General features: G+C 46.3%; 1 protein-coding gene across 2 annotated transcripts in view; it reads right to left on the reverse strand.

Moving 5' to 3' along the window:
- The window catches only part of LOC124234220 (hormonally up-regulated neu tumor-associated kinase), a 103,465-nt gene that overhangs the window by 56,930 nt on the left and 31,461 nt on the right, over positions 1–15,074 (reverse strand). For both annotated transcript variants that reach the window (XM_046651464.1, XM_046651465.1), the window contains exon 2: positions 6,224–6,516. In XM_046651464.1, the coding sequence (XP_046507420.1) occupies positions 6,224–6,516 (293 nt within the window). The remainder of the gene's footprint in view (positions 1–6,223; positions 6,517–15,074) is intronic.

Below are 15,074 nucleotides of genomic sequence, written 5' to 3' on the forward strand. Positions count from 1 at the left end.
TGCATGCGTGTGTATGCGTGCATAGGGGGAGAGCATGGATGTGCATGTGTGTGTGTGCACATGCGTGTGAACACATCCGTGTATGGGTGTGAGAGCATATACATGTGTAAATGTGTGTTGTGTGCATGCTCACTTGTATGTGTGAGCACAACTGTTGCTGTGTATACGTACATATGTATGAATGTGTGTGTACACTTAAGTGTGAGTGCACATTGCGAGTGTATACACACATTCATGAGAGTGTGTGCATGTATTGTGCATGCACGCATATGGGGAGAGCATGGGTGTGCAGGGGTGTGAGCACACGTGTCAGTGTGTGCATGTGCACACACACTCATCCAGAATATTGGGATGGATCAGGCTCCTGTGGGCCTCGCCAGGCATGACAAACCCAGCATAAAGGTCAAAGGTCGGGCCTCTAACAAATGTTAGGCCTAGACTGAGGGGCAGGAACTCAAAAGACAGCCTGGGGGAGCCACTCAGGGTTGAGATGAAGATGAAAGGGAAGAACTGAACATCACAGAGCAGGGACCACCAGGATTCAGGGGAGGGGAGAGTGGGACAGAGTAGGACGGAGGGGCCGGGGAGGGCGTCGGTGGAGGAGCTGAGCAAAGACTCTGAGCCCAACATGGTGGTGTGGAGAAGCAAGACAGGCTGACCTGCCCTGGACCGAGTCATTTAAATGCTCTGAGCTTCTGATTCTTCTTTGAAAAATAGTGTCACTTGAGGGGCTACCTAGTGGGGCCATCAGCAGGAGGAAATGAGAAAACGCACCTGTGTGTCTTGGGGGCCCCTCCAGGCCAAGCAACAACCAATAGGTAAGAGGGGGAAGGCTGGAGGCAAGGATCATAAAGTTACAGACACAAAGACAAGCGAAGGGGGGACTCCAGACTTAAAAGGGGGGGTTCATTTGGTGATAAGCAAACAGCATCGGGGGGCCTTTGCTCTCATGCGAAGGGTCAGGGGGAAGGCGCCCCGGGGGGCAGGGGCTCGAGACCAGACTCATCCAGGATTAGGTCTGGGGAGAAAGCTGTGCCTGTGGAGGTGGCCGCAAGATGGATTTTAGTAATAAGCTTAGAATAAAGCAGGCAAGAAAAGCCCATAACTCCCCAGGGCGGTCGGCACTTTGCAGTGACCGAGAGGGGTTTGGGGTTAGGTTTTATCTTCAAAAGCACTGTATTAAAACCAAATGATTTTTTAATCTTTGTTTTATCCCAGAAAGAACATAAAACTGGCTACCAGCAAGCTTCCATCCCGGTGCTAACTCTGACACTCCTGTATTCATTCAATCTCCCTTCATTTATTCAGCAGTCATCCTGTGTGTCCATGGGGCTGACCGCTGGGCTAGGTTGCGACATGTGCAGAAGACAGAGAGCAAACAAGTAAGTTATCAGATGAAGAGTGTCTGGAAGGCAACGCAGAGGGTGCTGTGGGAGTCTATGACCAGAGGGGCTAGCCTGGAGGGCCTCCTGGAGGAGGTGAGTTTGGAGCTGGGACCTGAAGGATGAGCAGGATTTAGTCAGACAAAGAAGGCACCGGCAGTGCCAGCGGAGAACAGCAGTGGGGCCCCAAGCACACAGAATTCAGCCTCGCAGGTAGAAAACAAATGAGGTGGACTCAGTAATAACTACAGCAAACATGGACCCAGCACTGACAAAGTGTCTCAGGGTTAAGCACTTTACATGAATGGGCTAGTCTAATCCTCACAACAATCCTGTGAAGTGGCTAATCCCTTATCCCTATTGTGTGGATGTGGCAAGAGAAGCAGAAAATCCTCAGGGACCCACCCAATGCGGCTCTTACGTGGCAGAGCTGGCACGTGGATGTGGGCAGTCCAGCTTTAGAATCAACCTCACTGACGACAGCGCATCCCGATCCACACGGTTATTGGGCTAGAGCATTGTAAAATCTCACATTTCCACTCATATTTTTTTAAACCCAACTGAACAGAAAACCTTGATATACATGAAAACACCCCTGGATATGTGCCCGCTCTCAGAAGAAGCCCCTGGGAGCTCCAACAGCCTCTGGCTGTGAGCGGTTTCTCCCTCTCATCGGCCATTCCCTCCCTCCCCTCTCCATGAGTTGCTACAAGTGCAAAGAACTTCTTAATACGCAACCTCCCCCCCCCACCCTAGGACAGGGTGTGCCTGCTTCTTGTCGGCCCACGAGAACAAAGGAGGGTCACTTCTCTCCCTCTCATTCCTCCTAAGCGCCGAGGGCCCTTCCCCAATACTAATGAATGAACAAGGCCGTGGCCCTGGGAGCGTGATGTGGACACAGGCCCAGGCACAGACTCGCGCAAACTTTGATCATGGGTCTCTCTCCCTGAGTCCTGCAGGCCCCCCTGGCTTGCCTCTTCCTGCGCAGCAAGGGCGGTATTGTGTTATGGGGCTGCGTTTTGTCTGGATAGTTTGATTGGACATTGTTATTTTGAACGAACAGCTGAATCTCCAACGAGCCTCTCAGCAGAATCAGCATTCTTGATGGTCGACGTTAGGAGTCAATGCTCTATCGACAATAGGCAAATCATCAGATGTGGGCGTGCTGCTGGGTGAGCACGTTTGAGAAAAAGAAAAACCTGTTAGCCTTTAAACGCGGAGGATCGCAGGCAAATCTACCACGGAGTGATGAAGTGAGACCACAGTCCACCTTTGCAAAACTTCACAATGGCCTGTTGGAGCAAAAGACGCAAAGGCTGTGGCAGGTCCATTTTTAAATGAAGTTCTCTGCCAGCTAAGAGCATCTTTTCTAGAGGTTTAGTTTCCTTTTTTTCTTTCCACTTGTAATATTTACATGATTTTTAAAGATTTGCTTCCTTTAAATGATATTTAAATAGTTCTGAGTAGATAATTAAATATTTAGATTTAATATCACAGGAAATGAGGGCTCTGCCAAGCATTAAGTCGACAACAACACAACATTATAGTTTCTGCCTAATCAGGAATTGCGCGTTTACAGCATCCTCTAACACGGAACCAAAAGTCCTCTAAATCTCTAGCTGTAGCCACCAAAATTCATCCTAAATCCTTTTGGATGATCTAATCTGTTTGCTCAAAAATCTTCCCACGAGGGACTCCAGGGCACCTCTGAAATGCTATACTCTCCCATTCATTTGAAAAACCTAACCCCAGAATAATTTAAGAAATTTATTCCACTTTGGAACCTAATTCTCCACTGTGGAAAAGGGCTTCAGTAAATAGTACACCGGCAGTGAACCAGATCACAGATGCTAAAAATGAGTGGTCTAGAATCTTCGAAAGTCAAGACACGAGCTAAAGCCCCATATTCTTACAAACATTCTCAGTGATGTCTTAATCCCCTGTCTGCATGCACTGACGCTCATTCACACGATTTCTAGACAGAAAAACGAAGACCCACCCCCCCACCCCATACCGAGCTTTCCAATCTTCCCTAACTTTAAAAGAGCTGAGCCTTTGCCATTCTTGGCTTATGAATATATTTCCAAGAAGCGATGAAGAAGGAGAATGCTGGAGATCAGAGAAAGAAAAAGCACACCGTCTTAGCTATCAAAACATCATTAAATGCATTCCTTTGACATTCTGACAGTAATTGCTTTGAGAAGGATTGGATTTTGTTAAAATTGCTTTAAAAGGGTTGTTGAGAATTTCCAGCGGGAGAGACCAGTGAACAAGACCCAGCCTTCACTCCTACTTCCTTTGTTGTCCTCGAAATCCTGCGAAGCTGGGTGTGCATCTGATTTTCAACACCACGAAGCCCTCGTCATAACACCTCAAGCCCCTCGGAAAGCTCTGCCCCCGGCTCTATTTTCTGCCGTGACCAGTGGACCTGGTAACCCAAGCTGATTCATTCATGAGGTCCCTGCCTCTGTCATCTTAACAAACAAAGACAGGACCAGGCACACTTACGGCCATCATTCTCCTAATAATGGCAGAGCTGTGACACAGCAGACTACACAAGGGTATTGTTGGAAAGAGCCAAAAATAGTGTTATTCACTTAAAATTTCTGAATGTTCTCTTCCTCACTGATGGAAACCCAAAGAGTTCTAATGAAGCGTGAGTTCACGACAACGTGTGTGACTAAAAATATGTCCATGAAGAGGTTCTCTCCCTCAGCCAGTAAATGATCCGCCTGGATGGTGCCTGGCTGCGGCTGGCTCTGAGGAAGCCTGAATGAGGGGACCTGCCCTGGAGAATCTGGGGAGGCTTGGGCGTGACAGGGTGGAGCATTCCAATGCCAATGCCACTAAAGAAACAGCCTCTCCACCTTGAAAATCCACAAGTTCTATTAACTAAGGGCTGAGCCACTTTCTTCACTGATCAGAACATGAGTGGTTTGCTTTTTCTTTCTTTTTTTTTTTTTTTGAGGAAGATTAACCCTGAGCTAACTTTTGCCAATCCTCCTCTTTTTGCTGAGGAAGACTGGCCCTGAGCTAACATCCATGCCCATCTTCCTCTACATTATGTGTGGGATGCCTACCACAGCATGGCTTGCCAAGTGGTGCCACGTCCGTACCCGGGATCCAAACCAGTGAACCCTGGACCGCCAAAGCAGAATGTGTGCACTTAACCAATGTGCCACCAGGTGGGCCCATGGATGGTTTTCAAACAGATAAAAGTACCATTAGAAGTTGAATTTTTAAAAATATATGTTTCCTCTGAAAGTTAAACATAGAGTTGCCATGTGACTCAGCACTTCCACTTCTAAGAGCAGAATTCTCCAAGAGAAGTAAAAACATATATTCATAGGATAACCCATATATGGATGTTCACAGCAGCATTATTCACAATGGTCAAAAGGTGGAAACAACCCACATGTCCATCAGTGGATGAATGCATAAACAAAATATGGTCTGTCCATACAATGGAATATTACTCAGTCATAAAAAGGAAAAAGGGGCTGAGAGATACTGCAAAAGGGATGAATCTGGAAAACATTACGCCAAGTAAAAGAAGCTAATCGTGAAAGGTCACACGTTGTTTGTTTCCATTTATAGGAAATGTCCAGAACAGGGAAATCCATGGAGACAGAAAGTAGATCAGTGGTTGCCAGGGGCTGGTGGAGGGGGAAATGGGGAGTGACTGCCAGTGGGTACAGGGTTTCTTTTTTGGGGTGAAGAAAACCTTCTAAAATTACATAGTGTTGACAGTTGTACAACTCTGTGAATACACTAAAGCAACTGAACTGTACATTTTAAATGTGTGAATTTTATCTCAATGAAAAAAATTTTTAACATGTGTGTATATATATCTGTATATATACACACATATATTTTGTGCTTTGATCTTGCTTTTTGAAACGAGAATCATTTAAACACGAGCCCTAAATTTTCTCAACAGCCCAGAATAATTATGGATTGTAATTCCATGAAAGAAGAAGGATGCATTTATTGGTGAAGTCAACAATTTCTTGGGAGGAAAAGAGGGCACTTGTATTGTATTGTATTGTATTTATTTCATTTTAGTATAGCACTAAAATTAGGCCCCGACCACCGATGGCAACCTTGCTAAGGATGCTATTTCCATCCCCCTTCCTTGTAGAGATCCTCCTCAGGAGGGAGCAGGCTGTTAGGAAGAAAAAATTGATTTTCATAATTATTCGCAAGGTTGACTTGGCTTATGGGGCACACCCCTCACTTTCAAGGGTAAATTCACAATTCGAATGCTGCTCCCATCCAGTAGACTAAACAGCTACTGAACAACCACCACAGGTAAAGCAGATGCAATGAAAGCACCATCGCTCACACGAGCTGACAGACAATCTCAGGCCATCTTAACATTGGTGCTTCTTTCAGGCACCTGAGCAACCAGTCTCATTACTCTGCAAATAATAATAATACGTGCAATCAACACTCACACGGCCCTTGCTATATACCACACACTATTCCAAGTTCTTTCCATATACTAATTCGTTTAGCCTTCCATTAACCTCAAGATAAGTATCATTATTATTCCCATTTTAAAGAAGAAGAGACCGAGGTTCAGAGTGGTTAAGTAATTTTCCCAGGGTCACACAACTATGAAAGGAGAGAGCCAGGATGCGAACCCAAGCCCTCTGGCTTTAGACGCCACTCTTTTAAGCCCACACTGGCATTAACCCAACTCACAAACCTTCCTACGGAACAAAAGCGTAGAATTGTAAAACACACTGCAATGCCTCAGCCTTGCCTGGAGTGCACTGAAGCACTGTGCAGTCTGTTCAGCACAGAGTCGGCGATCGTCAGGACGGCACGGCCCTTACCTGTGGACCACCCCAGCCCGGTGCAGGTGCTCCACCGCAGAGATCAGCTGTCGGATGTATCTGCGGGCTTCAGACTCCTCCAGCCGCTTCTTCTCGTAGATCTTGTGCATCAGGTTGCCCCCAGGACACAGCTCCATGACCAGGTAGTAGCTGTTTTCCGTCTCTAAGATATCAAGGAGCTGGGTGATGTTGGGGTGGCGGATCATCTGCTGGATCTGGCCCTCTCGCCGAAGGTTTTTGGTGACATATGTGTCCTTTTTGGCTCTCTTCTTGTCGATGACTTTAATGGCCACCTAAGGAGACACCAAGAACACAGCTATCGTCAGACACTGCAGGCAAAGCTTACCCCCTGACTATTCACAAGAACCCTAGGAAAATATACAGCTACATCTCTGCACGAGGAGAAAAAGCCTATCTAAAATAGCATCAAGGGAAAAAAAGGAGACTGTAACATCAGGAAAGATCAACAGATTGAATTATTAAGGAAGAGAAAGAAATTTACTTAAGCAAACTTGAATGGCCGACTGGAAGGCTCAGTGAAGGGTCAATGTCAAACTTAGTTCTCCCAAGGGTGCAATGCCAAGTTCTCCTCCGGCATGTCTCCAGGTTGGGTCCCCCATGCCTCCACTTCTGAAACTGCCAGTGGTTAGGGAGCTGGGGTGGGGAGGTGACGCCCGACAATGCAGCACCCCCATCCTTCCTCTTGCCCTTTCTCTGCCCTGCCCCAGATCCTTCGGCCAGGCCGCCTCTGGCCTCCAATGTGGACCTCTTTCCCTTGGGGAATTACCACGAGGGTTAACTCTTGGCCCTACGTCAGGACCCAACCTGTTGTTGCTCCAGGGTGGCATCTCAAATACCCACAGGATGCTCCTCCCGGGTCATTTTCCCCACAGTCAACGTGTCACAGGGAGGAAGGGAGGAAGGGAGAGAAAGAAGAAAAAAGGAAGGACGGAGGGGTGGAGGGGAAGGGAAGATTGTCTTTTCCACATAGATCTACACCCCTTCCCAACTCTCCCCTTTCCTTTGGTGACAGTCACCTCTCCACTCAACAGGACCTAAGACATACCACCGTTTTTGTCCTCTTCTTTTCTTACGTCTTCACTCCTCTCCCTAATGTGACCAGCCATTCGCATCACGTCGACTCCTTCTACTAAGCGCCTCTCTCACCGTCCTTCCTCTCCGTTAGTGACGCCACCAGTCGGGTGCTTTTAGGACCTAGCCTCCTAGCGCCCAGACGCGCTGTCTCTAAGTGAGACTTGGCAACCCAAGGGACATTCTCATCCAAGGCTATCGAGCCACCTGGGTGCAGGAGGAAAACACTGGACCTTCCATTTCTATTTATTTCCTTCTTTTGTAACTATATTTTGTAACTATTTCATAACACACTCAATATATTAATACAGAGATGTGACAAAGATCAATCAATAAATGATAGATAGATGATAGATGGATGGATAGATAGATAGACGTTTGCAGTGAGAGGCTCAAATGCTATTTTCTTGACAGAGGTTCACAATTAAAAAAAAATAGTCTAGCCACCACTAGCTTGGACTGTGACATCACTGTCCTACCTCTTTTCCCTAATGCTCATCCTGGCCCCTCAAAGTCACTCTACTGTCTGCCTCAAAATCAATGGGTCAGGAACTCTGACTTCTTGCTTAAAGCTCCGCAGAGACTCCTGCTGCCCACAGGGCAAGGTCCACACTCCTGGCCCAGCGCTCCAGCTTCAGATGATAACAAGTCCCACCTCCCTTCTAGGGAGTCCCTTTCACACTCCTTCCTCAGGGTCCCACCACACCTATCATGTGCTACACCATTTAAAGCAGCCCTCCCTTAACGCAGGCCCAGGCCTTTCCTCACCACACACAGGATGTATAAACGACAAGTGGCTGATAGGTTACTAACTGAGCAAATGATTGAACCTTTTTTTTATTTTTACCATTGATGCAAAAATAGCTGTAAACAGCTTAATCTATTATCTTTTCTGAAGAACAGTCTCTTTGTTTAATTTTAATTTTTTCCTTAAGATATAATTGACATGTAACATTGTATTAGTTTGAGGTATGTAACAGAATGATTTGATATATGAATATATTGTGCAATGATTATCACAATAAGTTTAGCTAACATCCAACACCACACAGTTACAAATTCGTGTGTGTGTGTGATGAGAACCTTGTGTCTTAGCAACTTGCAAATATACGATACAGTAGGGTTACCTCTAGTCACCATGCTGTACGGAACATCCCCAGGACTTACTTATCTTATAGCTGGAAGTTTGTACTTTTTGACCCCCTTCACCCTTTTTAACAGGGGTTTTCAGACCCTTGATCCAAAGATATGACTAAGAGAAGACAAATAGCCAATGGGAGCAGACAAGCTGGGGGCCTGCCCTTTCCCAAGTCAGTCTGAGACCAATGCTGTCCACCCGCAGAAGTGAAAGTTACGCTCTGTGGTTTGGCCCCAACTAGTTCAGCAGTGCTACACTAAAAGCTTTAAAAACTGGACTTATTCGTGACACACAAAAAACACATATATATAATATATAGTGTCACATATGTACGATACACATATGCATACATATATCTGTCCATCACCTTGTGGGGGATGGGAGAAAGAGGGATGCTGAAAAATACAAGAGTCTGTCTTTGCTTGAGTCTGTTGCCATGTTTTAAAAATTACATCCTTTGGCAATGAAATTCTCACACGTGCCACGAATAAACAACAGCTGAAAAGCCCAGCAGTCATACGATCTGCCTTTTTTAATACACCACACGATTATTATTAGGATAATTTATTCAGTGCTTTAATCGCCTGCGGTAAGTTACATAACGGCCACCCAAAGACTTTACGTGCTAACCCCTGGAACGTGTGAATGTGACCATATCTGGAGAGGTGAAGGATTTTGAGATGAGAGTAACCTGCATTATCTGGGTGAGCTCTAAATGTCAACACCAGGGTCCTTACAAAATAGAGGCAGTGGGAGATTTCACACAAATACACAGAGGAGAAGGCCGTGTGAAGAAAGAGGCAGAGAGGGCAGCAATGGGCCACAAACCAAGGAATGCCACAGCCAGCAGAAGCCAAAAGAGGCGAAGGATGGATCCCACCCAGAGCCATCAGAGGGAGCACGGCCCTGCCAACACCTTGGTTTTGGTCCAGTGAAATTGATTTTGGACTTCCGGCCTCCAGAACTGTGAGAGAATAAATTTCGGTCGTTTTAATTCACCAAGTTCACAGTAATTCATTACAGCAGCCACAGGAAACTAACACACCAGGTGTGTGTCACACCTTCATTTGGCATCTTGGTTCCCACGTGCCACTGGTTCTGAAAGGGCCTCTGTGGAAACCCTGAAATCTCAAGCTACCTCATCAGGAGAAGGTCTCTATCAAGCCCCCTGTCCGTTTCCAAATGCCAGCTGGTCACCAGGCTGGTTGTTCTCAGTCATCCCCTAAACTTATAGGCTCTGCACTGATAATACTGAAAAGGGAACGTCATTCTTGATTACCCAAAACCGTTTAATCAACTTCATCTGCAACAACTGAAATGGGGAAAACTGGGAAATTAAGGAAAAAGCGATCAATGATCGGCAAAGGGAGGCATCTAATTTAATACGACGGTGATCAGAGATTTGCAGGCAGAGTCGATCTAACACAGATTCCAGCAGGGCCAAGCCAGTACGATGACGGGTCTCTAGCTGCAAAGATGAACTGCTTCGGCCAGGAGAGTTTGAAAAAGTGAAATTAAATCTGCACAGATTCACTGAGGACCAGGTCCAAGTCCTCAGGGAGTCGAACGAACTCACAATCTGGTCCTCAAGAGTGTTTCAGGGAACAGAGGGGGACAGCGGAGCGTCTAAGGCTGGACGCTACCCCGAGCACACCAAGAAAAACGATTTTCTTGAAAAAGGTCAATAAAACAAAGACTCTCAGCTCTTCAACAGTCACAAGGCCTCCCAAAATTTTACAAAGGAATCCGTTTTCAAAGACTGCCCCCATACTTCCAAGAGAAGTAGTGAAGTCTTGCGGTGGTGGGAAATTAGAGAGAGAATAACACAGCTCCAGTGTACCACAGTTGAAACAGATTAGTCATCAACTTCTCTCACTAATTAAGAAATTGCAAGGAGGCCGGCCCCAAGGCCGAGTGATTAAGTTTGCATGCTCCACTTTGGCACCCCAGGGTTCACCGGTTCAGATCCTGGGAATGGACACAGGATCACACATCAAGCCACGCTCTGGCGGCATCTCACACAGAAGAACCAGAATGACCTACAACTAGGATATACAACAATGTACTGGTGTTTTGGGGAGGAAAAAAAAAAAAGAGGAAGATTGGCAAGGGATGTTAGCTCAGGGCCAATCTTCCTCACCAAAAAGCATACCCCCAAAGAAAGAAAGAAAGAAAGAAATTGTAGGGCCGGCCCCATGGCTGAGTGGTTAAAGTTCCATATGCTCCACTTCTGCAGCCGGGGTTCGCAGGTTCAGATCTCAGGCACAGACCTACTCTACTCATCAGCCATGCTGTGGTGGCATCCCACATACAAAATAGAGAAGGATTGGCATGGATGTTAGCTCAGGGCTAATCTTCCTCAAGCAAAAGAAGAGGAAGGTTGGCAAAAGATGTTAGCCCAGGACAAATCTTCCTCACCAAAAAGAAAGAAAGAAAGAAATTGCATTTCTCACAATAGGGGAACTCCCACCCTCCGGTCCCCACCCACGCCACTCCCCCCCCAAAAAAATGCTGACTCATGATGGATAAAATCAGCAAACTGATTTTTTAAATAGCTAAGCTCATAAAAAAGAAAAGAAAATTCCCCAAGACCAAAAAACAAGTAGATCTAAGATGACTAGAGGGCAGCTATGGGGTGGAAGAATGGGAAAGGAGGAGGATGGAAACACGCGGACGCCAGCTCATCAGGAGGGAGTCCAGCTCAGAAAGGAATTTATGCCCAACGGCCCCTGTTACACATTAGAAGAAAAAAATGCAACGTAGAATTGTACTTAGAATAAGGGATGCACCAGAGCATATCGCCCTAGTCACGGCACCCACTTCCGTAAACAACTGGTACCTGAGAACGTACGTAAAGCCCTCAAGTCCACGTCCGGCTCACGACAAGTACTCTTTAAATTGACACTCTTATTATTGCTGTTTTACTTTCACTGAAGCAACTTGTAAAGAGGGTGAGAAAGCATTCAAGCTTAGTTCAGCTAAGAAAAAAGTGTGCGTTTCCTTGACCCACAGTTTTAGCATATTAAAAAAGAAGCCTGAACCACATTTGAGTGTTTCGAACTCTCCGGAATAGAGTTGCTTTCAAATCCCAAGGCAGTGGTTTAATATCAGCCTAGTCTCTCATCTTCTTTAAATATTGACTTAGTTGAGACTGTCTACACAGGATCAGAGTTAACAGGATTTAAAATTCATCCCTTCCTCCTCCATCACCCTTCACTGCCTTTAAAATTCATTACTCCCGAACACACCAAGAACCGTGGATGTACCCAATCTCGAAAACGAAAACGCAGCTGTAAAATGGATCTTCCGTATGACTGAGAGAAAGAAGAAAAAAAATACTGATCAAAGAGACTACTCTTTAATATCACAGAGACATACATATATGGTTTACCCACTCTACATTCTATGCTGGGTTTGCAAAAATTCAGTCTTTCTTTAATCAAGGCCCTTTCAGACCGTAATGTTTTAAAGAATCAGAATGCACAGCGAATAGGAGGCCTGGATCAATGGAATTTTCTTTCGAAGTGGAAATTAGCCAAAAAAGAGCTTTCTTCCCAGAAGACTTTGGTTTCTTAATAAATACTGTGTGTTAAACTCAGATGAATCTTTTCTTCTTCTTCACTCATTGAAGCACCTGAAATTTACTCAACACTGTTCTACATGCCAAGTGGAAACTAGGAAAGAGACATGGATCTTCAGGCCTATGTGTGGGGATAATTCAGATTCTTTGTAGCGGTTCAAGATTACTATCTGTTAGGGACTGAATTGTAAGGCCCCCCCGAAATTCATACGTTGGAGCCCTAACTCCCAATGTGCCTATATTTGGAGATGGGGCTCTTGCTGTGTCCTCACATGGCCTTTTTTCTGCACACGTACAGAGAGAGGTCTCTGGTATCTCTTACTCTTCTTATGTGGACACCAATCCCATTGGATTAGGCTCACCCTTACACCTAAAATTACCTCCCTAAAGGCCTGAAGATCCATGTGTCTTTCACAGTGCACATTTGGCGTGCAGAACAGCGTTGAGTATATTTTAGGTGCCTGAATGCTCGAAGAAGAAGAAAAGATTCATTTGCGTGTAACACACAGTATTTATTAAGAAACCAAAGTCTTCTGGAAAGAAAGCTCTTTTTTGGCTAATTTCCATGTAAAAAGAAAATTCAGTTGATCCAGGCCTCCTATTCGCTGTGCATTCTGATTCTTTAAAAAATGAGGATCTAAAAGCACAGTGTCAGGAACAGAGAAGCAGCTCAATGAACATGGACTGGACTAATGACACAGCCAAGGCAGGCGCAAGTTCAGGAAGGAAGAAGAAAGAGAGGGAGGGAGGAGGGACAGATGGCAGCGGCCATCCCCAGTTACGTGTGTCTTGTGCATTCCACTTTGGCCTGGACAGAGGCCAGACGGTGTACACTAAATGCTCATACTAGAACACAGACACAAGGACCTGAACAAAGGGTATCCCTCATGACTCTCTCTGGGAGAGTCAGAGCAGAGAGAGAAATTTAAGATCACTGCCAAGCTAAAGGTGGTAGAGACTATTGTCCCCAGTCACCATGTGTGGACTGGAACCCTCCAGCCATCCTGTTTCTTGCTCCTAAGAGTCTGGCTGAGAGTTGGGAGAAGTCACTAGGGAGAAGGGGTGCTGGAGAGACACCCATGACCAGCGTTTCAGCGTGTTGTCTGGGGACCCGGCAGTCCCATCACAGAAGTACCCTCATTCGTCATCAGCCACCTCCTCGTGCCCGCTTAGTCCTTCTTACCCCAACGTCTAATTCTGGGCTGTGCTCCTGTTGGGTACCCTTTCTCCCTCCAAAACTTATCTGAACCATCTGTCACCTTCTCCAGAGCTGCTAATCTGGGGGCACAGGAAAGCTCCCCAAAAGCAAGGACCAACCAAATGTAGCCAGAATCCCCATTTCTCCCAGAGGAGGGCCAAAGTCCTGACGATGCCTGCAGACCCCATCATGTGGTCAGCTCACTGCCTGACACCATCTCCTTCTGGTCTTCCTCTCATTCCTTCTCACCTGCTGGCCTCCTCGAAGTTCCTCAGTGTGACAGGTGTATTCTCACCTGGGGGCCTTGGCTCACTCCCTCACCTCCAAGACTTTGCTGAAATGTCACCTCTCAGAGAAGCTTCTCTGACTCACCTACTTACAGCGACACCCACCTGGTGCTCACAACCGCCTTCCTCCAGTCTATTTTCCCCCACAGTGCTCACGACCTCTTAAATCCTACAGAACTCATTGAGTATGGAATCTCTCTAACCCATGGAAGCTCCAGAAGGGAGGGGACGTTCCTTTGTCTCCTTCACTGTCATGCTCTTAGCGTCCAGAACATTCCCTGACATATAGACAAAACTCAATAAATATTTCCTGAATGAATGAATGCAGTTGGAAGAAAAAGATTCTATAAACTAAATCAGAAACCACGATGGACTGAATTGCATCCCTCCCCAAATTCATATGCTGAAGCCTTAACCTGTAACGTGCCTATCTGGAGATAGGGCTTTTAAAGAGGTGATTAAAGTTAAAGGAGGGCATAACGGTGGGGCCCTAATCCAATAGGTCTGGTGTCCTTATTAGAAGAGGAAGAGACACCAGGGATCCACTTACACAGAGAAAAGCCCACGTGAAGACACAGGAGGAAGACGGCCCTCTGCAAGCCACAGAGGGAGGACCCAAGAGGAACCAAACCTGGTGACACCTTCATCTCAGATTTCCAGCCTCCAGAACAGCGAGGAAATAAATCTGTGTCTAAGCCGCCCAGTGTGGTATTTTGTTATGGCGGCCCTAGCAGACTAATACAGAAGCTTTATGGAAGTCATTAGTAATGACAGAATGGCTTGCTTTGTAAATCTCATTATAACAACACAACTCTGGTGACAACTCTGGATGAAATGAATGGAGCGGGAGTGAGCTCGGGGCGGGGGATACCCCAAAACCCATGAAGAAAATGATAAGGGGCCGAGGGCTCTGAGGCTCCAGGCTCCGGCCCGAGCCTGAATTCAGTGTAACAGAGCTGAAAACTGTGGTGATTAGCATGACCCAGTGGGAAGTTTTGAAAATAAATTGGTTTCACGCCTCCTTCCCGAGAAACGATATGTGTAAATGCATCCAAGCGGAACGTGCTCCTGTGCCGAGGATACTGATTTCACAGAAAGCAGAAAATATCCTTTGCTGGCTTTGTAATTAATTTCAGGGTTGCTCTGATTCACAGAGAGACGAGGCTAGACAGCAAACGCACATGGCTGTCTTTTACAGGGCCCATTAATTGCGGCTATTTATGTAGCCCAGCTCGACAGCCCCTGACCCCTGGCTCCCCCCCAGCCATCCTCTGCCTGCTGCCGCCGGAGAAAATCTGTCTTTTCGTAAATGAGGGAAAAAAAGTTTCCTTCCCCAGTTTAAACAACAGAGCTCATTAGGACTGATCCTGGCGATGATAACAGAACTCAGTGCTGAGTAAAGGCAAAGAGTTCAACTGTCAGTGAAGGGAAAATCAGCTCAGCTCACAAGGCTGGGCTGGGAGACCCTCCCATGCACGCCCCGCGGAGTTCTGAAGCCACCGTCACTGGGATTCTCTGCGCCCTGACTCAGCTCTGATTCAGAAAGCAAATCACGT

This window comes from Equus quagga, unplaced genomic scaffold (genome assembly GCF_021613505.1).
Source record: "Equus quagga isolate Etosha38 unplaced genomic scaffold, UCLA_HA_Equagga_1.0 73442_RagTag, whole genome shotgun sequence".
Classification (NCBI taxonomy): domain Eukaryota; kingdom Metazoa; phylum Chordata; class Mammalia; order Perissodactyla; family Equidae; genus Equus; species Equus quagga.